Genomic DNA, 27240 nt, shown 5'->3' with positions numbered 1-27240 from the left:
TAAATATTCCCTCTATTCACTATTTGATATCCAATTATTACCCGTATTTACGAACTTACTACACTATATATGGTACTTTCTTTCTCTTCTACATTCAAACACTGAGGAAAAAGTAAGACCATCAAGTCGAAAATTATTCGAGACAAAAAAAAAGTATTTTTTGTTTTCACTATTAGGTTGTGAGTGCAGAGTGACAGGTGAAGAATTTGTGTTTTCTGTATTCATGTTAAAGGTTGGGTGACTTTTCTGTGTCTTGTCCATATAGCTGCTCCGTAGTGCACAAGTAGGGGCACTGATCTTTTTTTGTTACCAGTTCACACCGCCCAGCAACCTGGGTCTGACCCTGGAATAACTGGGTTATTTGTGTGGTGTGAAAGGGTTATATATATATATATTTTTTTTTTAAAGTGGTATGTGTAGTAAATGTGGCAATGATAAAATTATGTTGTCTGTTCTTATAGACATGGGGTGTCAAACACAAGGCCCGTGGGCCAAATCCGGCCCGCCAGACCTCTTCATGTGGCCCGCGCAGCCGCCGCCAGCCTTCACCTTTTTATTCTCTATTTTTTTTTTTTTTTAAACAAGAAAAAAACTCTTCAGCGCATGCGCGGCAGCCTACAAGCCAGAGAACGTCTTCCCTCTAGCGCAGTGCCGCCGGTCGTCAACCCCTCCTCCGCTCCCACCTGCTGTATAGGAGCCAGAGAGAGGAAAGAGCAGGTCCGTCGTGGTGAATGGTGCTGCTGCTGTGCGCTCCAGGTCACTTACTGCTGAGTGTGCACTGCACAGTGACCGGGAGCACGCTGCCCCCCACTCCTGGATAGATAGTGCAAGGAGCGCTACTTACAGGAGGGAGGGGGAAATGCGCCTGTGTGAGAGCGCAGCTGTGTCCTTGGTGGTGGAGCAGCTCAGACTGGAGCGGACGCATCAGAGCGGGTAAGTGTCAAACTCTCTGCCTATGTGTGTGTGTGTGCACTGGCACATTGCAGCCCATCATTAATTGCTGTGTCCCATGATAATAAGCAGGACATATGCCCTAAGACTGAGTGCTACCCCCCTGTGCAGGCAGCGTGTGCCCTAATGCACTGCAGTTCACAGCAATAGCAGGAGGGAAATGCTACTGCTGAGTATACAATAATTGAATGCAGTGACAATAATTTATGATAATAAAGAGTGGACACCTAGTCCTACAGATACAACCGGCCCTTTGAGGGTGACCAAACTGCTGATGCGTCCCCCGATGAATTTGAGTTTGACACCCCTGTTATAGACCATCACTATTACTACTGTAAATATTATTTTCACAACCTTTCTCTGTGTTGGTGTGTGTAAGAAAAAAGGTGACTCGGGGTAATTTGAGGCCACTTTTTTTTTTATTCTAAAGCAGCCCATACACGTCCCGGTGTGGGTTGTGGGCTGCAATAGCAGGGATCACATTGCATTGCATGTGCATGCGTTGTGCATGCAATGTGATGAAACCTAAGTACAAAAAGTGTGTGCAAGCACATACTTTTTGTACTGTGCGATGAGGTGCACGGGAGCGCGCACCTCAAAGCACACATCGGGTCAGTACGCTTAGCAGCGTGTATGGGCAGCTTAAGCTATTGTAAGTACTTTTTATTAAATTTTGGGATATTTAAAAAAAAATGAAGAAAGTTGATTTTATGGAGTAATTTGAGGATTTTTATTTATTTTTAAACCTCCAATAATGACATAACTATTGGCCTAATTAAGTAAATTGAAAACTTCTTCAATTAAAAACTAATTCATCAGTGGTCTCAAAACCAAGCTCACACCTAATTGAATTGACCCCGTTATCTTCCCTTGCTGATTGGGTATGCACTTTGTTACAACTATCCTTGTTTTTTCTTTTGCACATTATAAACAGATTTTTTTTTCTTTCTATTGGATGCGCTGGTTTTAATGTTCTCATTAAAGGGTGTTAGACACGTGAAATTAGATCACTGTTTATAACTGCATTGCAGTACTAGCTATTACCAGTATGTGGGCCACTCGGAAGCTGCAGTTGTGATTTCTGGTTGGCCTCCCCCTTTCTCTCTACAGCTGTTCTAAAGTGTAATTTTGTTATTCTAGGTAGTAATTTGTGAGTAATTTCTGTGCCTGTAATATCACTGTTTTATCAGTTGGATTAGCTGGAAATGTACTACTCTCCATCTGTGTATATGTATATATTTACGTGTGTGTGAAGATGGTAATGATGTAACCTTGTGCCTTTTTTTTTTTTCCCAGTGGGTATAAGGTTGATTAGCTAACATATGATGAAGCATTACAGATATGTGATTAATTACATATCCTACCACAAATCAGTTATTCATAAAGGCATCTCTTGTTCTCATTAATGTTATGGAGAGCACTAACATTTAAATCCCGGCTCTCTCCGGAAGGAGACGAAACATGCAATTATAGCGTGTGCGAGAGCTAACCATTTCTCTTGCTAATGAACACTTGAGCTGGCATCTTGTTCTCATTCCCCGCTCTTAAGAAATTGGGATGAGACCATATTCCTCACACTGTCAATCTCTAGATGTCAGTAAATGTAGCATCTCACTGGAGAGATCCTGACCAATTTATGGCGATTTCTTTTAAGGAAATGTTTGAAAATAATGCAATAATTAACTTTTTGGAACTTTAGACCTCACGGTGTCCAGATATGCCATACCTAATTGTTCTGTATTAGAGATGCATTCAGCATGCCGGTATTCAGTATACCAACACCGGTTTCCCGACTGCCATCAGAACACTGGTGCAGGAACTTTGAAGTCATCAGGTTGCCGAAACCGGAATACCAACAGCCGACATCCTGTGCTTAAGTATGCCGGGACGGGTTAGGGTCAGATTAAAGCAGTAGTGTGGGGGGGGGGGGGGACGACGACTTGGTGTTAGGCTGCTGGGAGCGAGGGATCGGCACTTGGAAGGAGCTGGGGGGGTTAGGTTTATGCAGCAGGGTGTGGGGGTTAGGGTTCGGCACTAACCAGTAGGGTTAGAATTAGGCTGTGGAGGAAATGATTAGGGCTTTGCTGCTGCAAGTGTGTGTGTGTGTGGGGGGGGGGGGGGAGGGAGGAGGGAGGAGGAGAGGGTTAGGGTATGGACACAGCCCATGTCAGGTTTGTCTGTATCGGGATCCTGGCATCCCCACCGCCGTGATTGCGTTTTATATCCCCTGTATTATGTGTGTTTGGTCATTTCCTAATAATTAGCAAAAAAAGTATATCTGCAGTTCCCACATATAAGTACCTGCAAATATGTCGCCATCTGAAGGTGGCCATACACTAGTGCAACTTCTCGCAGCAGTGTATGGCCAGCTGATCCCCCCTTGGGACATTCCCAGGCAGCATGATACATTGCATGTGGTCATTTGACATGTGATGTATCACACGCGACCCTGTACCCTGCTGCCAGGAGGTGGCACATACTAGAAGAGGTGCGCCATATGTTATTCTGATCTGCCAGATTGGAAGACCTATCATCTAGCAGGGATGGGCAACAAGCGGCCCTCCAGATGTTAATGAACTACACATCCCAGCATGCCTTGCATCAGTTTCACCTTGGCCAAATAGCAAAACTAAGGGAATGCATGCTGGGATGTGTAGTTCATCAACATCTGGAGGGCCGCTTGTTGCCCACCCCTAATCTAGTGTATACCCAGCTTAATTCTTTATTCACAAATATTGGTTCAGCATATCCCTTTGGTGCATACAGGGGGGGGGGTAAATTAAATAGGGAGCATCAGGGTTAGCCGTGTGTGGGCAGCTTGGAATGATAGATTTACCCACAATCCTATTGAAGTAACATGGCTGTCTCCCTATTTAAGAGATGATGTAAAAAGCCAGTTGGACATTTTTCTTCCCAATTGCCTACAAAAAACAAACATCCAATCTGCAACCATGCCGGTAAGGTGGTCAAATAAACCATCCACGTGCATTGGTCTAAATTCAGAGATGTACACAAACCCAATGGTTTATGTACGTCTCTGATGTGAGATCTTGTTCTCCAAAGTCACTCGCCGTGCCCTGGACACCGCAACATGCGTGTTACTCAGATGGGCGATTTTCATGCAGATGATCCAAAGCTGTATGCTCAGATACAGCAGGGGATTAGAGAAGCCAACAGGAAGCGGCTGCTTATGCACGTTTCCTCCAGCAGTGTTGGCATATTATTGCACAGCCACTGTTTGCAAAGTTGCAGGGTGTGATCAGAGTACAGCTGTGTATCTAGACCAGGGCTGGGCAATGGCGGCCCTCCAGATGTTGATGAACTACACATACCAGCATGCCTTGCATCAGTTTCAGCATGACCACATAGCAAAACTAATACAAAGCATCCTGGGAGGGCCACAATTGCCCAGCCCTGATCTAGACCATGGTCCCCATTCTACCGCACTAATGTTGCACTGACCCTCCACCTTGAGCACATAAAAGAGGGTTTTTTAGATCTAGCTACAAATACACGTACAGGCATCTTTTAATATAGCACTTTAAAAAAAATATTTAAATACGTATTCAAATTTGGCTAAATTGTTTTTCATATCTTACCTGACACCATAACTGGAATTTGTCTTCTAGGAAGAAAAAGCATCTCTTCTCCACCGTACCCAGGAAGAACGTCGTAAGAGGGAGGTATGACAAATATTGTTTTATGATGAAAATAAATGGGAGCATAAGACCCGATAGGTGTTTGAGTAACTAAAATATATAACTCGGATATTGTAGTTGCCTTTTCTTTCACAGACACTGTGTTTCCGGTCTCTCCTTCATACAGTGCCACTGGCACTAAATAAGAGATGTGAGAGTATGAATTAGCACTAGTTGCACCTGTGATATGTTCATTTTCCCATAGAACTTAAAATACCAGCAGGTTGCAGCATGTGTGATCATGCCATTATAAATACAATCCGTGTTCTGCTGTAATGTTTTATGCCTTTCAGCCTATTGTTCATGCATTTGTGTATTCACGGAAACCTTTTTGTTCTGTTTTGTGTTCTAGGAGGAAAGGAGAAGGCTAAAGAATGCAATAATCATCCAGTCCTTTATTAGAGGCTACAAAGACAGAAAACAGCAAGTATGTATGTTACTATATTATCATCCTATTAGTCCTCACTCTGCGCATGATGTGAGATACAGATGCATCCTCATACATCTTAGCTGCAGTCACGGCAAACAGCCACTCCTGACACGACAAGTCTCGTGAGAATCTTCTAGCTTTGTGCATCTTTTTTGCTTTATTTTAGCCAAGAATGCATCTCTGTCCCAACGCAATGACCTTAGCAAACACGAGGAGACTGTGATGATTCATTACATATGATACTTGTATTTGTATGCAACTGAGTCTCTGAATATGTATGTGAAGTGAAAAACTGCAGCAGCCACAACCTTTTCCAATACAAGTTCTGTTCTGCTTCATATACAGACTTCATCGCACACAGATATACAAGGGTCGTATATCAATTTAATCAGCACAGTCTCTTTGTGCATCCTAGTCACTTTGCGCTGCAACGAAGAGTTGCTCGGAACGTGGCTGCTCGCACTGCATGGCATATCGAGACTAGATTTATGAGGACACATCTGTAGGACATTCTACAATATGCGGATTCTTGTCTTATCAGTAGAATAGACTTGAATATTTGTTAAAAACCTTCATTGCATATTTAAAAGACACCAATGTTCGTATGCAATACCGATGTCCAAGCAACTGATTGATTATCCTTAAACTGCACATGTACATCTGCCTTAAGCTGAGATCATGTATGAGTAGGCTTGGGCGTACAAACATGAATTAGGCCCCTTATTTCAATGCAGAAAAGATAATCTACATATATTTTATAGGTGTTAGTTGCTATGGGCAACTTCACTTCTTTTTTAGAAATTTTAAATATCTCCCCCTAGGGTTAATAAATGAGCAATGCTCAACATTTATGGGGGGGGGGGGGGGGGGTGCTATTATGCTCATCAATGTTAATTTCTTGCCCCCCTTTTTTTAGGCAGTTCCCACATATTTTTTTTTTTTTTGTGGGTGATGCATTTTTTTTTCAGGCAAAAACACATAGGATAAGTGATCAGGTCCCAGTTCCATGCGGTTGCTGGTTCACGTTAACCACAAACTCCTTCATCCGGCAGCTATTAGCATTAGTCACTAATAACTCCTATTTTATTTCCAAGTACTCCATCCAAAGAAGTGAATTTGATAACTGCGCCAATTCACCAACTTTCAGCTTGACTGCAGATGGAAGCACCCTTACACTTCTAGTGCGGAAACTACTCTTTTTCTATACACAGAATGAGGATTCAAAGCGTTTGGTAAGGACCAATGTTTATTATAATAATAATTATTTTATTTATATAGCGCTATTCTCCCATAGGACTCAGTCGCTTAAAATACATCAAAAACATGGTACATTGAACAAAGGCATTAGAATTGCATGAAGTTGATGATACATGATAGAAATCATGGTAAAGAAACTGTAAACAAAAGAGTAATACATAGCTTTCATCAGCTCAGAAGCTGCGAGCGATGGTCATTTTGCGAGGAAAAAAAATGTTGCAATGTGTGGATTTAAGTCCAACTCCAGTCCAAACTCCAATCTTAACTCCATGCTTCTTACTGAAAAGAGATTGCTGTGGTAGATGTATTTAATGCACAGCAATGATCCCTTGTGCACCAATGCATTGCAATGTTTTGTGGGTTCCATAGACTAATCCTAAAAGATAGCTCCTGTAAAAGTTAATTTCATTGTTTTGAGTGGAGCTCAGTGAGCAATGTTGGAAACCAGAGAGGAGCGCTTTGCTGGACTTTTGCACCCCCTTATGAATCCAATTGTGACCACTCATCACAACAGATAGGGTTATTCAATTCTGTCCGATTCTTTGCCTAGGGCCCTAGGTGAAAATCGGCACACTTCTTCTTTTTTTTTTTTTTTTAGGGCGTATTTTGGAGGGACAATTTTCACCTAGGTGAAACATTCTGAAGTGCAAAATTATGGCGGTTTTTGCCACTTTTCATTTATTTTTTGGTGAAAAAATTATCTAAAAAGGCATTGGCCAAAAATGCCTTTAATAGCATCAAAAACGGCCACAATTGAACAACAGATTATATTATAAAAAAATAAATAAAAATAATGTATTCTTTCATAGATTTATTATTTTTCTTTCACAGAATATGACCGTAATAATGCAGTTTGCTGAATTGATTGGATGTGACATAGCAGGGATCTTATCACACTTCCTTTAACCATTTCATAACGTCATTTAAAATTTGTTTACGGAGATGTTGGGTGCCTCAGACTATCATTCTATAAATTATACCTGATCTAGGATTAAAGGCGACATCTCTGTTTTATAGCCTCTGTTATGCCAATATCAGGATTATAAAATGACCCTGATTTAGATCAGATGTAAGGGATGCAGTTTGCATGTGAGGGATTTTTCTACTGGTGTGTAAGACATGATTATCCGATAGCGAGGTTTATGCTAAACCTTTGACATTTATACCCCTTTCACATCGCATTTAGAACCCGGTTTATTGCTGGGTCAAGGTGCTCTGTGAAAGCACCAAACTGAATAACCTGGGTCGACCTCTCAAAAGGGAAACATGGAGAGGGGAAATGTTACTCCGCACACTGCTTGATTTTGATCCTACTTATTTAGAGGATTTTGGAGGGTCGCCTGTTTTTCAAATTTCATGTGGCGGGGGTGCCATCCAGGCAAGTTGGGTACAATATATGAAGAAGAAAGAAAGATTTGCGCTATGGATGCACTCCTAAGAAGATATCATTTTTTGATTGATCAAACTGGTACTTTATTAATTATTCCGTTAAAAGATAAGGGGGGGGGGGGGGGGGCTTTATCCGTGTTCGTTTAATTTATAGGTTCACTGGTAGTTTCCCACCTTATTGTTTGTGAAAATGTTTACGGGGTTAAAAATATTAGGCCACACATTGACAAACATACATAAAATGTGAGGTGCTTATACTGCACTTATAAAGAATGAGAAAGGTGTTTACAGTATATAGATTTAAAAATAGGCCTTTGGTTCTAAGTCTTCTTGTCACAGTTTACTACACAGTTATAGTAACCCGGGTCGACCAATGCAGCCCTGGTTATAAGAAGTGCTAAACCCTGTGTATAATTTGCGACACTTGGCATTGTGAAAGGATAGGAGCAGGGATTAAAATCCTGGCCCAACCCACCTTTAGCGAAGTGGAAGCGGTGCTCGAGGCATTGGGAACGTGCTTCATAAGTTCTGAGGCTTGTTTAGGGACCTGTGTGATTGGACGGGGAAGAAGAGAGTAGATCACATAAGATGGAATGTGGAAGTCCGTTACGGACAGGATAAAATCATGGATACTTCTCCATTAGGCTTAAATTGTTGAGGAATGACCACTAAATGTGCAGCAAGAAGCCGTTGGCCACATGATCACCAACAGAGGTCAGAGGATGCAGGGAAAATGGAAGACCATTGAGTAGGGACCATATGTCATCCATAATATAGCTTAAAGGAATTCTCTTTCTTTTGAACTAATGAAGCTAAATAATTCAGTGAACTATAGAATCAATGCTAAAACTACAGAGAATGAAAGTGTCCAAATGAATTAGAAGACGAAGGGGTATATTCAGTCAGTGTCGAAACTGCCGTCTTGCCGAAACATACCCGGCTCCATCCAGGCTCCCTCTCCGGTTCTCGCCGTCTCTCGCTGCCATGCTCACCCGGTCTAAATTGAATAATGGATGCCAGATCCATTCCGGCAAAATGGATTCGGCATCAATTGAATATTGCCCTTCAATGTTTATGACCGATCTATGAAAACTGTACATAAAGTTAAAATGCAAGATATTATTTATTGTAATTATTATATGTAGAACAATGCATATAATATCTTTATCTTGTAGATCTGGATATGTCAGAACCTGATAAAACACAATTCCCAGTTTGTGCAGCAGCTGACCGGCCCAGACAGACTCACTTGTCTGTATCAGATCAAGAGACTCTTGGGGTTATGTTGCAGGTAAACAAATCATTGGCTGTCTTGTGTTTTCTTATTTCAGATTATTGGGTAGTGCAATCATTTGTTACCACATCATAGCTGCTGTAATATAATCAGAATAATATATATATATATTACACACCCATTTACACAGATACCAAGCTGTAATAACTAGTGCTTGCTGTGCTCTATAATCGGAGCAAATATAAACTGGTATTCCATTCAATCAAGCATCCGGCACTGCTGGTGGCACAGTGTTAATCACACCCGTCCTCCTGTGGTAACACACATGTCTTAGGCTGGGATGTGCCTGAAGGTAGCAACCTGCACAGCTACATAGCAGGTGTTAGTGCGCCTATAGGTAGCAGCCGACACAGCTACATAGCAGGTGTTAGTGCGCCTATAGGTAGCAGCCGGCACAGCTACATAGCAGGTGTTAGTGCGCCTATAGGTAGCAGCCGGCACAGCTACATAGCAGGTGTTAGTGCGCCTATAGGTAGCAGCCGGCACAGCTACATAGCAAGTGTTAGTGCGCCTATAGGTAGCAGCCGGCACAGCTACATAGCAGGTGTTAGTGCGCCTATAGGTAGTAGCCGGCACAGCTACATAGCAGGTGTTAGTGCGCCTATAGGTAGCAGTCGGCACAGCTACATAGCAGGTGTTAGTGCGCCTATAGGTAGCAGCCGGCACCACTTCAGTAGCATATGGAAGAGTGTAGCTGGCCCCGCTAGAGCATGGGTTTTCAACCTATGCCCCTCCAGATGTTGTCAAACTACATGTTCCAACATGCATTGCCACATTATTTCCTATAAGAGCATGCCAAAACTTTCAGGGCATTCTGGGACATGTAGTTCCACAACATCTGGAGGGCCACAGGTTGAAGACCTGTGCGCTAGAGCATGAGATAATGGGATCGTACCTTATGGCTGGTGCTTCACTGAGCCTAGACTCTCAATGGTGTGTGGACGCAGCTGAATGGCAATGTATTCAGAGGGCAACTTGAATTAGCCGTAAAGCAATTTTCACTCCGTTACCGTTGGTCCAGCTCAGGAGCATGAACACGTTTCACCGCGCTCAGGGCAGCTTTTGCAAAAGCTTCCCTGAGTGCTTTGCTATCAAGCTGAATCAGGCATTCTAATGAAACAACTAAATAAAAATGGTGTTACACAGTTAATTTTTTTTCCCTCCAATTTTCTTAATTATTTGTTTTTTTCTGCCCCATGCAGGTTATTACAGCATTGTCATGATGACAGCCTCAATATTGCACTACCTATGCGGATGGTTGAGGTCTTTTCCTCAGAGAACACCTATCTCCATGTTCTACCAGATGCCATCAGCGTGGCTTCATTAATTGAACAAATTTTGCACTACATGATTCAAAAAGGTTGGTATATTTCTCCACTGTCTGCAGAGCTATAGGCACAGCTATAAGAGGGAGGGGGGGGGGAATTATGTGCCAGATTATGTATATTTAGCAAATGTCTCAGGTTTATAATTATGAAACCATTTGTGGGGAGAAATGATCACCTAGTGTTGCAATTCATGGGGCGGTATCCAATTAGCCGTGGTAATTTACTGCCACGTCTTATTATCTCACCTGGGGCTATCTTATTAGCCACCACCACCTCCATTCATCGGGGGTTTTCTAGGTTGACATGGTCAAAAGATTGCCATAAGCTACAGGTCAACATGAAAAAAGCCGATATAAGTTTTCAAAATGTTTACAAGTATTTTGTACTTTATCATTAATTTTATTATCATTCATTCTTTACCATCCACTTGGGCTCCAATTGGGAACAGTAAAGTGTGCCACGTGCAGCAATAGGAAGGAGCATCCTGGCCCTAAAGCATGGCGAGTGAAGCAGTTACTAATACCGCTTTCAGACTGCAAATGCCGGGTTACACTTGGGGTGAGGCTGAGTGGTGGCATGTCATTGAGGGGTGAGGGAGGAGGCAGCTCTTGGAGCTGACAGCAATGCCTCCTCCATACTGTGAACAGGACCTGGGTTGCTTGACCCGAGATACCCGTTAACACTGCACCTCGACCCAGGTCACAGCCATGTTCAACCCTGGTCGTGACCAAGGTCGTTCTCCTGGACTGCTCACACCGCACCTCGACCTGGGTTGGTGACATGACAACCCGACCTTAACCCATGTTGAGAGTGCGGCCTTAAACGGGTATAATTGGGGGTCCATGTGCTCATGGGTTGAGATAGCTACCCAAAAAAGTAAAAAAAATGTAATCAGCCTTTTTGTGTCGACCTTTTGGGTCGATCTGTTGACGTAGTCAACTATTATTATTTCTTTTACTACACCTCCATCCAGAAGCTGAATCTGATGACATAGACTTGTCTAACCACATCTAAGACATCCAGTGATTCTGTTCTCATGCTGAAAAGAAAGATCATGCTTTGCATAGTTGCATCCAATACTATTAGCATACAGATCCCCCCCCCCTGCATTTGTCAGGGCCTGCATATGCAACTTGGAACATTATTCAGTCGTATGGATTTCATCCAAATCTCCTCTTGCTGCTTGGTGGGTATAACTGAGCAGCAAGAAGTATTTGCAAGCTGCCATGGGCATGTGTCTATATGCAGGCCAGGCAGAGGCCCACATTTGCTGAGATCTGCCAGGCTTCAGTCTGATCTCTTTCACCAAGGATAAAGTGGGTGCAAATGACGACGACTGCTTTCGGCAGCAGATGTGCATGTGGGCAGTGCGGTTGCTGATTTACATTTTCATTTATTTTTTTAACATGCAAGTTGCAGAAGTTATAACCGCAGTTTGTGCAACTCTAAATCAGTCCTTTAGTATGATCATTGTCCTGGTCAACATGAAGAAAATCCTGTTCTGATAATTGTGCACTCCTGATTGGCCAGTTGGATCTGAATTGATGTTGGCTTGCGAAATTTAAACATGGACACATTTTTAGCTGATGCCCATCTGCATTCAGTTGTATACTCACCTCACTGAAATCTCTCGCCGTAAATGTCTACAACTTAAACATTTTTAAAGACAAGTTTTACATTTTAAAGACCAGTTTGGCACTACAGAGTGTTTATAACTGTGTTCTCTTCTGCTTGCCCTGCTACACTAACCTTAACTAGGTTCAGTCAGGGATGTCTGTCAGCAAACTGTAAAATCCCATGAAACCTTCTCAGGATAATTGACAACAGTATAAAATAATCTAATATCTTCTAAATATGTGTTTTCTTTTTCTAGGATACTACCGGTCACTCTATTTGTTGGTTAACAACAGACTTCCATCCTCCATTGAATATATAGATGTCTTTAAAGTTCCCATTGCAAAGATTCTATTAGAAAATATTATGAAACCATTGCACTTTATGTACAATTCCTGCTCTGATGGTGCAAGGTAAGAGATATTTACTGTTCATATGCTTCATGTCAAGCTTCCTCAAGGAGAATGTTTACATTGAGAAATTGAATTCTAAGGATTGTAGGTGGTGGTGGTCTAAAAGTGCCCATACACTGTGCGTTGGTATTAGATCGCATTGCTTCTAGTTGAAATCACATTTGATACGCTAAAACAGTATGTAATCTGAACGAGATGCGATCTAGTACAAAAATTTTTGGCTGCACATACTTTTTTTGTCTTGCGATGTGAAGCTTGCGGAACCGCCATTAAACTACATGCGATGCGTTTTGAACAAAAAATTCAAAACCCATCCGAGAATTGCACAGTGTGGGCACCATTAGAATATTATTTTAAGGTAGTTCTGCAGGTCGCTTCCTTCCCAGACCATAGAATATGGCCTCCTTCCTGCTCTCTGTGCATGCCTTGGCCTCCTTCCTGCTTGCTTATTACATTTTTTGTCGTAGGCAGCTCATGGGACATCTTTTTACCTCTATACTGGTATAAAGCATTGGACATGTAGTCATAATGTCAACGTTTACAATGTAAACAGTTACTATCAACTTTGTTGAAATGTGCAGTTATACGTCAGCATGTGCAGAATGTTGACCTTCTGTGCGGATAGGGTTAGGAGAAATTGTTGTTTGTGGGCAATCACCCCAACAAAGCGATAGTTGCGAAGTGCGCATCGGCTGTTCACTGTGTGCGGATGCTTCCTTTGCACTACCTCCAGATTATTGGTTAATTGATATAGCATGTACAGTGTGCGAGCAAAGCAATATGATTTACTGCTGCCTCAACTTACAACACACAACCACACTGAGCTGACAACTGGTGGGTGGTTTACCTGCCCTGTGTCATAATGGCTTGTTGAGATAGATCATATCCGTAACACACAACAATGAGCTGATAATTTGCAGACATATACAGTATTATCTGCCCTATCTTACAGCTGCCTTAATCGTCTTGTCCCCCACAAAGCATAGCATATCATGAGACTTATCTCCTGTAAATGGTTCAGAATATACGCTCTGATATATACATCAGCTTGGGATGGTCTAGTCCACTCACACCACAGCATTTCTGTAGAGACAAGAAACCATTAACAGGACATGTATTAAAAGGAGCGCTCTCCTATATGTACTGATGATTATGATGTTTATGTGTGTTTTGAATCTGCAGTCAGAGTTAAAAATCAATTAATTTAGCTATAAATATACCCAAGCTGTTTCTGCTAAAGTTACCCATTTATAAAAACTGGCCGACCAGTATATAGTTTTTCGGATTGGATAATTAGCATTCTCTCACACCACATACTAAATAACAAGAAAGGTGTCTTTCGTCAGAGATTATACTCAATATCTAGGATTCAAACACATGAATTTTTTATATACTATTCAGGCTCTAACGTAGAGATAAGAAGGATATAGCGAGAGCTACCTACAATATCACACTATCCCAGCAAGGCTAATGGGGCCTACACACGGGGAGATTTGCTAAGCGTTCTGAGCAATGCTAGATTGGTCAGAATGCGCAGCAAGATCGCTCGGTTCACATCGATGTGCCAGCACTGTTTGCGGAGTGATCTGTCAGAAACACTGGCCCTGACATCGGTGATTACTAGATTACTAGAGACGTGTGGGGCTGCGCATCACCTATGCCCCCCACACACACGATGTAGGGACATTTTCTAAGCTATCTGCTTAGAAAATGCCATGAAATCACCCCAGTGAAGGCCCCATGACTCCAGTATGTGACACGTATATAGTGCATTGGAACCCTTACATCAGCATTTTAATAAGCCCTTACTGTGTTTGTGCCATTCATGTAATATTTTGCAGCTTTTTATAGAATTTATTGAATAAAAGTGACATTTTATATATTCTTTCTTCTTGGTGCACCAAACGGTGATAAACCTTTTCTTACCTTTGTGGTTAGGCTTGGTAGCGTAGCTTAGGCACTAGAAATATAGTGACCACCGTAAGCACAGATTCATCCACCTGAAGTTATGAAAAAGTTGTCGAAGCTGCTGGACCTGTGTACCATCTAACCAGTCATGTTGACCTTTCATTAGTGTCCACATGATGAATGCCGACATTGTTGATGTGTCAAAAATATTGCCAATGCGACCATGTCAACCTTATGGTTTGCATGTGTATCACAGTTGGAAAGCATCAAGTATAGATCTTCTTCTTTTTTTTTTTTTTTTTTTTTTTTTTTTTATAATCTCCTATAAGTCTGTTTGGAGCAAACTAAGATAAACAAACACTGCAATTGGAATAATAAATTCTATGCATAATGTCTGCTTTTGGTCACACAAAGTGGCTTCTTAATGACACAAAAATATATTGTTATAGCAGTGGTTATGTCTTCACAGCATGCGATTTCAAATATTCAGCATATACTGTAAGCATCCAACAATTCCTCTGGCACATACTCTGCTCTGCACTAGACCTTTTCTTGCTGCTACAGAAGAACTATAATACAAACTATATTAAGTTTTTTTCTGTTGAACAGATCCGCATTTCAGAAGACTGTATTAATGCATTCTCTCTGCAGATCCTCCTCATTTTCTGTGTGTTTGCTTTTTCCTTCTTCCAGGCAACATGTTTTCTCCGCTTTTACCAGAGAGTTCCTGGCTGCACCTTACACAGACCAGATCTTCCACTTAATCATTCCAGCTCTGGCGGATGTACACAATGCTTTCCCTTATGAACGCTATCTGAGTGCGCTGCTAGAAGAGAAACGTCGGTGTCCACAAAAATGTGACCAGGCTCCATGGCTTTTCTATTTTGTGCTGACCGTGGGGGAAACGTACTTAGGTATGTGGTAAATGGTATTTATTGTAAAATTTACCTCAATGTTTTGGGGGAGGACATGTAGTAATACTGTAGGTTGGGTTGCCGCTAAAGTTCTTCAGCCATATATGTATTTTGATGTGCGTTATGCGGGCTGTGGAGATTAGTACGTTTGTATACCATCTTTAGGCAGTAGGAGTATCCTCATAACATCACATTTTCCACACTGTATTCTGAAGAACACCTATCTCTCTTACAAGTTTGTAATGTAACTTTGGTTGTGTCATAATGTACCTCATGGCTGTTTCCTTCCAGGCACTTTGTCAGAAGAGGGGATGCTTCTGTACCTGAGAGTACTTCAGACTTTTCTCTGTCAGTTACCAGTCTCTTCTGCTACAAACCAGCAAGAACTAAATAGTGATTCTGAAGATGAGGACGAAGATATCAGCAAAATGGTCACCACATTTGTAAGCTCTACATTTTCTCTTTCTCCCATGGGAATATTAAGGGTTATTTAAAATAAATCAAAAAGTAATACAAAGTATTGTTGACTTAAGCTGTGTACAGATAAATATGGTTAGTGTGAACACTTAAGGTTGCCATACACAATCGCCACATATCTATAGTTGATGTTGCTCCTGGTTTTATACATGATTGCTTATTTTCACTTACGATTTGTCCAGGATAGATCCTAAAGCTGGCCATACACTAGACGTTTTACATGCAATTTAGGCTATTTACAGATGATTTTTATTTTTATTGATTATGCAATAAACCCGTCTCCCAACCAAACAGACACTTCTTCAATATACATACAATATGGTGTGTAACAAGTAAGTGGAATAGTACATCATAAATACTGATATATTAACATACATAATTACAGGACATACAGAGCGCTTCCTGCGTAAGGTTCTTTAACAGGAATACCCGAAGGCGCCATTCAGGTAGATATCTAGTGTAATATAGCAGGAGAGCATGGTAGACGTAGCTTGGTTTAATGTACTAATACACAGAACACAAATTCTAGAGACAATATCTACCTACCAAATCGGAGGGAATTATCAAGAGAGTATACTGGCATTGAAGTGTCTACAACAAGAAAACAAGTGAAATAAAAATAGAAACCCCACATAAAGCAAACCATCCCTTAAACCCCACCCTGTATGACCTATCCCCAACGTGGTATACTTGGGTCCCTAAACTTCTTATCTCTCTCTCCCCCACCCACCCATATATAAGGACAAAGAACTAATGACCTTAAACTAAGAGTTGGTACTGGCTCTCCCACCAGAAGCATATATAGTAGAATTATTACAAACAGTGTATTGTGATTGAGAGCATAGAAAAAAACAGGATATAATGTCAGCAGACAGATTAAATCAAAGAAACTTAAAGCACGATACGATAGTGTTAAGCATCTAAGTGTAATGTAAAGCGGTCGTATTTGGCCATTCGATAAATTAAATAAAACTTCAGTCTGGCCACCTGCAGACGTTCTTGTATGGGGTAGTAACAGCAACAGTCCCATTCCTACGCATTCCAGAATAGATATCCAGACATCTAGCATATTGGCGTATTGGAGGTTTCGGTAAATTCAGCAGAAACAAGGAGAGCATCAGTGGATATTCCACAGTAATCAATTGCGGAGTGACCGTTAGCCAGTAGTCCAGAGATAGTCTTGAAGAGAAGCCAATTTTCATTGTGTACAGCCTCAATATGAATTGTAGGGTTATCGTACGGAGATCTAGTAATCCCATCGCGACCATCTGATGGCTCAATGGTGCGTGAAAGGAAAGGTGCTCCCATACAGAAAGCCATAAGATTTGTAAAGAATACAGGAGTATAATAATCAAAGAGAAAAATTAAATTTCTGCCTTTCCCGTTTAAGTTACTGTAGGAAACAGGAGGCGATTTGTATAACCTCAGGGTATATAGGTTTTGTTGAATGATAACCGATAGATGTAGCATCTTTATTCTCTTCAGCATCTTTGTCAGGGGTAACGGAAAAGGGGAGATTTTCCCACCTGTATCCCTTCAAGTTTATGAAGGAGTCTGAGTGGAGGCTTTAATAAATTCTAGGAGTTGAGAAATCGCCATGGTTGCAGCATTTATCATGCAGTAGGTTGACCCAGTATACAGGTAGCAATACGCAGAATATACTGTCCAGCACTATGATGGTAATGTGCTGACAGGTGCACTATTGACACAAACGACAGGAGGAGGAATACTGTTCTGAAGATTTGAGGGGTAGAAGAAGGAGCTGACTGACTCAACCCCAGGTAAATCATCCGCTCCATGCAGGGACACCAAGCCAGGAGAATCTAAGATGGCCGCGGGTACTCCCCGTCCACCGAGATCTTCAGCTAAATGGCAGGAGGCCGCCGTGAAGGTGCAGCCCGGACGGGCAGGCAGCACAGACAGGCACCGGAGAATGCCGAACAATTCCTCGGCGGGCACAAGGAGGGGAACACACACGTTCAGCACATCACCCGGCAGCATCCAATGGCCCAGTGCCGAACGCCACGCGGAAGGGCCCACTGCCGGACACACCGAGCCGCAGACACCGGGAAATCCGCACCGACTCACCACTGGGGATGCATGAGAGGCTCTCGAGTTGAACCAGCCCAAAAACAGGAGTTAAGGTGCCCATACACGTTACAATTATTGTATACAATATCACATCTCATCGCATATCGGTTTTGCGATGAGATCAGATGAGATGAGATCTAGTACAAAAAGTATGTGCTGCACATACTTTTTGTACTAGATCTCATCTCATCTGATCTCATCGCAAAACCGATATGCGATGAGATGTGATATTGTATACAATAATTGTAACATGTATGGGCACCTTTAATGCTGCTTGAAATCCATATTAAACAGGATGTTTGGCGGAAGGGGATGTAGTTAATATCCCGGCGGTCGGGATCCCGGCGTTCAGAATCCCGACGCCGGAATCCCGACCGCCGAAATGCCGACACTTTCTCCCTCCTGGGGTGTCCACGACACCCCTGGAGGGAGAATAAATTAGTGTGCCGAGCGTAGCGAGGCACCGGGCCCGCTGCGTGGCGAGCGCAGCGAGCCCGCAAGGGGGGGCGATCCACGTCCCCCCCCCTTGTCGGCATTTCGGCTGTCGGGATTCTGAACGCCGGGATCCCGACCGCCGGGATTCAATACTGAATCCTGGCGGAAGAGCCAGCAGACACGTCTACCCGCAGTTACTCCAGGCCACGCCCCTATTTTCAGATGATTTTAATTGCATGAAAAACATCCAAAGCAAATGTGACCGACATTTGGTCCAATGTGATGCGCCCATCTGACTGCTTTGCTAGTTTTTTGCCTTTCACATCGCACCGGAGCCTGCGAGTTCACCAGCAAATAATCTTCTATTTGAAGTATTTTCACCCAAAAGAACATTATTTGCCTAAATTAGGCTTTATATAGGAAAACGGCTATGCTGATTTTTTCCAATAAAATTATACATTGTTTTATGTGATCATTATTAATTTTTTTTTTTAAATTGGTATCTTTTTTTATTAAAATTGATCTTGAGCTCTCTTCCCAAGAAAACCGATTTCACTAAGTAATTAACTCCAAGTTACTATTCCGAGCTGCATTTCCCATTTTGGTGATCATAGAACTGATATTTAATTTGGCACACTGTTATTGCGCCCAATTTTTCTTTTTCTATTCCTGTCACTCACTTTGCGACTAATTCCATGCTGCGACCTCAATTGAATTTCATTCTCTGCGTGTGAAAGGCCAGGGCCAGTTTGACACACACGCAGCTGTATGCAAACCATGGAGATGCCGGGCTGGAGAGGTGCTCTGCTATTCTGTTGTTTCTACCGGCTGCCACTGTGTGAAGCGTGGCTCCTCATATCGGTTCCCTCCGGCTCCCACCCTTCTCTCTCCTATCTCCTCTCTTTACTTTTCTTTTAAATTTTTTTATACCATGAATCCTACCTAAAAATTGGAACTTTGTAGGTTTTAAAACAGAGTGTAAAATTATATATATAAAAAAAAGTCCAATTTACTTCATCTTGCTACGTTCCTTTCACTTTATAGTGCAAAAGAAATGATTCCTTCTTTTCTTTATTGTCCTCTATTAAAGAAAAAAGCAGCCGATGAACTCTAGCATAGTCCACTGTTATTTTTATTTAGCGTTCTGTCCACCACCTGAATGCAAGAAGTGAACTTATTGTGGGGTATTCAATGCCGCAGCGAGCGGCCGGCGAGGGGGTTAAACAGCGAGGATTGCTGAAAACCAGCGATCCTTGCTGTTTAACCCCCGCGCCGGCGGCTCGCTCCATTCAACGTACTGGGGAAATCCTCGCCGTCAAAGGACGGCGAGAATTCCCCAAAACAGCGAGACCCGCGGCTGCTGCAGAAAACTCGCATTTTTTAGCCGCGGGTCTCGCTGCTTCTGGAGCCGCATCCGCCAATTCCCCCCCTCGCTCAAAAAACGGAGCGAGGGGGAATTGGCGGATGCGGAGGCTGTGTTGAATGCTGTCAGGGTGAGTGGTGACAGCGAGCAGGAAGCCCTGCTCGCTGTCACCACTCGCAAACAGCATTGAATACCTGCCATTATGTAAGGAGTAAAAAAAATGGAGGATGTAACACCAGTACAAAATATATACAATTTTAAATAATCTATTTTTTCATCCTTTCTTTTGCTACCCTCTCTCCCCTCTGTGGATATATGTAGGTATCGTGGGGGACCTCTAGTGTGTGCATTATGTCCCTATAGAGTGTAAGCTTGCAGCAGGGCCCTCCTACCTCCAAGTCTGTCTGTTGTTACCCAGTTTGTTTGATCACTGTCTACTATTGTAAAGCGCAATGGAATCTGCTGCGCTACATAAAAAACTGTAAATAAATAAATAAATTATGTGTAAGGGACAATACTATGGGCATTGTATAACACTACCACTGTAGGCACTGGGCACTCCGATTGTGGGCAGGGCCGCCGAGAGGTATGCCGGGCCCCGGTAAAATTGGACGTGTGGGAGGCGTGGCCCCCTCCCACGATTAGGCTACGCCACCAAAATTATTACGGGGAGAGTGAAAAAAAAACCTCTAAAGTTTAGGGGGGAGTGTTATTCTTCTTCCCCCACCCCTTCAGCAGCAGCAGCACCACCACACACCTACAGTATGTGCTGTGCTTACAGAAGGCTCAGCATGAGCTCTCACACTGTCAGTAAAGACGCTCATGCTGAGCCGGCTGTCAGCACATGACATGCTGTACGTGTGTGCTGCTGCTACTGCCCCGGAGGGGGGCAGGGGGTTGCTCCAGGCCCCCTGCTGGGCCCCTTTACCAAGCCTCGGGTAATTAGCACCTGCTTCCACCCCCCCCCCCCCCCCCTCGGCGGCCCTGATTGTGGGCATTACATGTATGGGGCACTCCTACTTTGGAGATTATGCATATAAGGGGCAATACTGTGTAGTGTTATGTTAGTAGGGTGTACTGCCATGTGACGTAACATGTATAAAGGGCACTACTATGTGATGTTATATGAATCATGTACGCTATATGCGGTGTAATGAATAAGATTGTGCTACTATTTGGCATTATTTGAATTGGCACTAATGTGTAAACACACCCTCTTCTTTTGTGAGACCACACACCTTCTTTGTGGGGCAAACTGTTCCTTTATGACATATGAGAGGGGAGGGTGCATCGTTTGCAGGATGCGCTGAACACTCTAGCACTGGCCCTTGCTGACCGCTATAGTTTTATAACCGATATAAAAAAAATCAGTCATTCTTGTAGATATCTTTTTTTTTTTTTTTTTTTTTTCTATGGTACCGTGCATTGTCTTTTTAACTTCCATAAAGTATTACCAAAACCAGTTGAGGCTAAGTAAAGAAAGTTGAATCTTTCCATCCCTGGTTTTCACATATTTGTGTACACATTAGTTAAAATACAGAGCATATATTGAATACAATTTTTGCCCCTAGGGTGATGGTAAGATATCCATGCAATATATCACAGAAGAGTGCCTAAAGACACTGGATACTAAACACCAGACAAACACCCTGCTCAACATGGTCTGGAGAGACTCCGCCAGTGAGGAGGTCTTCACTCTGATGGCCTCCATCTGCCACACACTAATGGTGCAACATCGCATGATGGTCCCAAAAGTCAGGTAAGTGCTTAGCAGAACCCTGTCCTGGTATTTGTACTGAGATATACTTCATTTATCAGAAAGACTGTGCACTACAGTAATACAGTTATTGCTGGGCATACACATAGTGCTCCGGAAAATGAGGACTGCTCATAATATATTGCTTTGTAAAGAATAGCAATGTTGTCACTTCCATTCTATTTTGGACATCATGGTACATGATTTAGCACCATAAAACCTACATGTAATAATGCATTACAATATGCAAAGATGTTCTAGGTTTTATCCAAGAAGACATTTGTCTTCTTGACATTTGTAATTGGCTGTTGGATTTCTTAACTGATCGTCCACAGTCAGTTAGGATGAGTTCTACCTTCTCATCAGAATTTGTTTTGAACATAGGTGTCCCCCAAGGATGTGTCTTGAGTCCCTTTTTGTACTCATCGTACACTTCAGATTGTTTTTCAAATTCAGAGTCCAACCTCATTGTAAAATTTGCTGATACCACGATAATGGGTTTGATCAGTGTGGGGGTGGAGGAGAGTTATAGAATGGAGGTGCAGCAATTGATTAACTGAGGAGAGGTTAATAACTTACTCCTAAAAAGACAAAGGAGGTTGTCATAGATTTTAGAAGATCCAGAAGATCAACCATCAGACTTCTGGTTTTAAATGGCGAGTTGGAGAGGGTTACTAATACTAAGGGGGATATTCAATCGCCGTCGAGCATCTCCCGTGGGGGAGATGCTCGACGGGCCCTATTCAATGCTGTCTTCCCCGACAGCATTGAACAGGGTTTCCTGGCAGAACGAGCCCGACATCTCTAGCTGTCGGGCTCGTTCTGCCGAGAACAGCCGGGAAGTGACGAGCTGCCGGCTGCATCTCGTCACTTCCCGGCCGCAACTCGCGGCCACGCCCCCTTCTCTTCCCGCTGCAGGCGGGACATTGAATCCCGCCTGCATGTTCTCGGTCGAGCTGACCGAGAACGGGACTGGGTCACGGCAGGTGAGCAAGCTCGTCTGCTGTGACCCGAAGATTGAATACCCCCCTCAATGTTTGGGGATTATGTTTACTGAAGATCTGTCTTGGTGCTCACATACCACTATAGCATTTGGAAAGACTCAGCAACGCCTTTTTTTTTCTGCGGAGACTGCGAGCAGCGGGCTATCTAGGCCAATACTTATGAATTTCTTTGTTTAATCGACAGTCTGTTGACTTATGCCATTGTGGTATGGTATGGGAATTCTAAGTTCTCTGATTGGAGATCCATAGACAGGATAGTCAAGGCCTCAGAAAAAGTCATTGGCCAACCCTTGCCTATGATGGCAGATATTTTTTAGAGAGGGGAAAAGTTAAGGCTAATAAAATTATTTTAGGTACTTATATGTTAGTTGGGCGCCCACTATAGTTAATACGCTCATACCCCCACTATCCATGTCCGCACGAGGTTGATTTTATATAGTGTGGCGAGCGCAGCGAGGCGAGTGGACGTGGAAAACTAAGCAAATAGCTTAGTGGGCGCCCAACTAACATAGAAGTACCTTATTTTAAATCCTAGCCTCGTTATTCTCTTTTCTCCCTGTTGCCCTCTGGGAAACATTACAGGTGCTTAGGTTCCCGTACTAGTCTGTTGCGGAATAGTTTGATGATGTGACCATTTCAAGGGTGATTTCTGACAGTGGAAAGCTGCTGTTACACATCTCTACTCTGGGTACAGTTCTGTGGTGTAGCCCCTTCAGACAGGGCAATCCTGCTCCAGGTGCCCTTTCCAGAGGTATAAGCCTCAAATTTATCTTTTTTTCTAAATCGTGTTTTAGCGTAATAAGTGCAATTCAGTATGATTTCGTTAAAGTACCTGCATATTTTGTTCATAAAATTATACCGAATCTGCTTTAAATAGCAATTAATTACATAATTTGAGAATACATTTTTTAAGGGGTTTTTTTTGTAACATTTGTGGAAAAATTGTTAGCCAGTTAAGTGGTCACACATGCACACATTCCCCCTTCCCCTTTCACCTTCCCCAATGGACAAGGTAAAGTTTCTATCATGAGATGTTATAATAAAATATGGTGCGGATGATCACTGATGTATGGCAGAGATGACCCATTACATTTTTGGAGTGGTGTAGTCTGCATTATGTTTTAATAACAACGATGCATTTTATTGAAGTCAGTGTCAGTTGCACCTCACATACTGTACGTTGTTTGACAAGCATTTAAAATGTAGTCATTGTCTTAGTCCAGGCATGTCCAAACTGTTGCCCTCCAGCTTTTGTGAAACTACACATTCCAGCATGCTTTGCCATAGTTTAAGTATTCCCTAATCGCAAAACTATGGCAAGGCATAATGGGACTTGTAGTTTCACAACCCCTGGAGGGCTATAGTTTGGACATACCTGTCTTAGTCGCTTACTTTAAAATGTATTTGGTTTTAAAGCCTCCTTTTTTTTTAATTTTTTATTTTTTTTGCTTTCAACCAATATTAAGGCAGGTATTCAATCTGCGATTAAATTCTCTTGATGTTTGCATAGCTTTTAAAAAAAATTTTTTTTTGTAATCTAGGCCTATTATTCTGAGTATGTGTTTACATACTGATTTATATTAGTGCTCCCATATAGCATTAGTAATCTAGGCAGAGAATGTGTTACATATGGAGTCTGATTACTGTAGTACTCCCATACATCATTAATAATCAATGCTCATTTGACTACGTATATTTGGTACTTGTTTCCTAGCAAGGCGCCCATCGCATACCATAAGCCATACAATGGTATGCGATGTGATGCGATGGCAGCCGATGTTATACAATTTAAAATCGTATACCATCGCATTGTATGCCATATACAATGGTATACGATTTAAAATTGTATAAGCACCCTTATGGGTGTTTTCAATGTTAAATGGGCCCCTATAAGATTATTAATTGTATAAGCACCGTAATGGGTGCTTACAATGTTAAAAGCACCCCCACTATCAACGCCAACCCGAAGCGTGGCGAGCGCAGTGGCGGTACGCGTCCTCCGACCTTTTCATGCCCCCACCATCCATGTCAGCGTGGAGTTGATTTTAGATAGTGTGGCGAGCGCAGCGAGCCTGAAGCGTGGCGAGGGGATGCGGAATACATAAAGTAATACGCATCCCCTCGCGGGGGTTGCTGCGCTCGCCACACTATATAAAATCAACTCCACGTCGATAGTGGGGGTATGAAAAGGTCGGAGGACAGGTACCGCCGCCCCTCGCGGGCTCGCTGCGCTTGCCACGCTTCAGGTCGGCGTTGATAGTGGGGGTGCATTTAAAAATTGTAAGCACCCATTAGGGTGCTTATACAATTTAAAATCGCATGGCATGCGATACAATGCATAAGAGGCCATATGACTAAATATCGTGGGCGCCGAGCTAGGAAACAAGTACCGTATATTTTAATAGATATATCTGCAGATCAGTTGATCTGGGGATATAACTCAACGGATCGGGCACTGTTTTCCATACACACTGCCTGATCTGACATGACTAAGGAGCACCCAGTTGAGCTGTCAATCTCCGCCAGCTCCATCATCCATCCGACCGTGCAAAATAACTTTCCAGGAATGAAGAAACTGAGGCGAAGCCGATCACTACACATGTGCAACTGGGAAAATCGGCACGATTAGATACAATGCCGCTACAGCAAAAGTCTCCTCTTCATTTGGGCACACCTTTATAATAAACTAGGAGCAGTAGGCAGATGGATGAAACCCGGGTGTTCTTCTCTGCGCAGTCAAACGAACAGGATGCAAAGGGCCCTTTTTCAAATCAGTCCTCCAACGTGTTTCGATGTATATGTGCGTCTTTTTTGAGGAAATATGACATACCTTCAAATACGTAAAAAAAATGTGAATGTGGCAGGGAAAATGTATCTTGCAATTGTTGAAATGAAAGCCTTAAGGCCTTCTGGATTAAATATATCAGATATAGCTTTGATACCTTTTACATTTCCAGTTAAAGAACTGTTCTGTAGGGACGGTAAAAGTTACTTCATATGGGGATATAGATAGAGGAGCAGGGATCCCTACCTAGTTTTCTATTGGTTGCAATCCAGGATGTGTAAGTATCCATGAAAAATAAGTGGTTAATGTGCCATGTAGCAGGGATTTACAGGGCAAATAAAGCTTCATCTAGAAAAATATGTAACAGGATTGCAACCCAGTAACCAGTTTGTGGTGCACCGTAAAAAGCATAGATATCAGGCTAACTCAAACCTCCTAAATGTTTAGATTGGGTTAAGCTACCGCACCAGATTTTAATTTTATTTTATTTTTTCGATTGCCTACAGTAACTAAACACGGTTAATTGAATCTGGCCCTTACGCTACTAGCGTGATGCAGTCAAAATACCGACAACCATTGACCGACGGTCAAAATCCTGACATGGTCAAAATCCTGACATATAGAATGTAGACAGGTAAAAAAGTCAACATTACTTTCAGTCAACAGGTTGCGAGGTCGACGGGTTTTTTCACTGTTTTTTGACCCGACAGGTGGTATTTCATGCCCTACCATCCACTATGGCGTGGTGGGAGAATAAAATAGTGTGCCGAGCCCAAAGCATAGCGAGCGATGCGAGGGGCTGCAGTTTACTTCCAACTGTGTCCATGTCGACTGTGTCGACATTCGGGTCAAAAAACAGTGAAAAAACCCATGTTGACCACTCGACCGAAAGTCATGTTGACTTTTTCACCTGTCTACATTCTATATGTCGGGATTTTGACCGTTTGTCAATAGCTGTCTTTATTTTGACCGTTGGGATTAACAGTACAAAGAGAAAATTGTCAGTTAAAAAGTAAAGCATGGGTCCAAAGTTAATTCCCAATATTAATCTGATTCCCGTAACATAAAAGCTTAAAAGATGGTCTCAGTGATTCTGTGTTAGTGGGGACAACCTCAAGGAGCATAGACTTTCAAAATATCAGCCAGTGTGTATGCAATGAACGATGCGCGCTACAGCGTTTCGTTGAGGAGGGCCTGATTAAAGGTTCCAGGTTCCCTATGCTAATACACATTTATCTCCCCTTGTAATGCTACGAACACGTGTGTGAACGCTCAGGGACTCGCCAGTCATACTGCCCATATGCATGTAATGAAGGTTATTCAACTGGCATCTAGGATCTAATGCTTGTGGCGTGTGAAGGAGACTTTGACTGGCTGGTGCTGTAGCATAATGTACATAAAGTAACCGTTCCATCAGTAAGCTACATTAGCACTGCCATCTGGCAGTCACCTTAAGAACTTTACCCCCCACAGTTCATTGGGACAGGTGATGCCTATCAAGCATGGAATAAATGAGTCCTTCATTTTTTTCTTTGGCTGTCACCTGCAAGGTGCCCTATGCTGCAGCCTAATCAGCCTATTGGTTAATCAGGCACTGGTTTCTATCTTCTGTACATGCAGCTCAATTTTGGTTGTGTCGTTGACAAAAAAAAAGCTGCATATTGCTAGACTCTAGCTAGATCGTTCGGCATATCGTTCAGTGTGTATGCACAATATAGTTTGTCCAGGACACTGGAAAGTTCAAGGGAAATTGTTCAGCAATATCGTTCACTGGACACATTTTCTAGTGTGTATGTGCCTTAAGATGCATTTTCGGCAGAAAATGACGGCCGACACCAGCAGATGTGCCCAGAATATTGGATCCAATTCATTGCATTATGAAGTGCTTATATTTTTTATACCAAATGGGTTTACTGAACAGAAGTGTGTCAGAGTAGGAAAATATCTCAGCCAGCTTCCAGCCAGTTCTATGTATTGAAGTCATCCACCCTCCTTATGTTAGTCTGGTTGCGTGTTGGTAGAAGCACAGTCATCCCCGCTACCTGTCTGAATGTCACCTAATCAATAGGGCTTTTAGCAATAGTAGGAGTGTTTAAGGTTATTTATCTGTGATTTACTTGTAAAATGCTATTT

The 27240-nt window shown here is 42.5% G+C and overlaps 1 protein-coding gene across 3 annotated transcripts in view; it reads left to right on the top strand.

The window, feature by feature from the left end:
* Positions 1 to 27240, top strand: part of UBE3C (ubiquitin protein ligase E3C) — a 95781-nt gene that overhangs the window by 7941 nt on the left and 60600 nt on the right. For all 3 annotated transcript variants that reach the window (XM_083189004.1, XM_083189003.1, XM_083189005.1), the window contains exons 3-11: positions 4581 to 4634; positions 5002 to 5076; positions 6174 to 6311; positions 8901 to 9016; positions 10222 to 10379; positions 12221 to 12374; positions 14976 to 15196; positions 15488 to 15639; positions 21134 to 21321. In XM_083189004.1, the coding sequence (XP_083045130.1) occupies positions 4581 to 4634; positions 5002 to 5076; positions 6174 to 6311; positions 8901 to 9016; positions 10222 to 10379; positions 12221 to 12374; positions 14976 to 15196; positions 15488 to 15639; positions 21134 to 21321 (1256 nt within the window). The remainder of the gene's footprint in view (positions 1 to 4580; positions 4635 to 5001; positions 5077 to 6173; positions 6312 to 8900; positions 9017 to 10221; positions 10380 to 12220; positions 12375 to 14975; positions 15197 to 15487; positions 15640 to 21133; positions 21322 to 27240) is intronic.

Source organism: Crinia signifera, chromosome 5, assembly GCF_055691185.1.
Source record: "Crinia signifera chromosome 5, ASM5569118v1, whole genome shotgun sequence".
Lineage (NCBI taxonomy): Eukaryota > Metazoa > Chordata > Amphibia > Anura > Myobatrachidae > Crinia > Crinia signifera.
The sequence above is the reverse complement of the archived record's forward strand: the minus strand, read 5'-3'. Positions and strand labels throughout refer to the sequence as shown.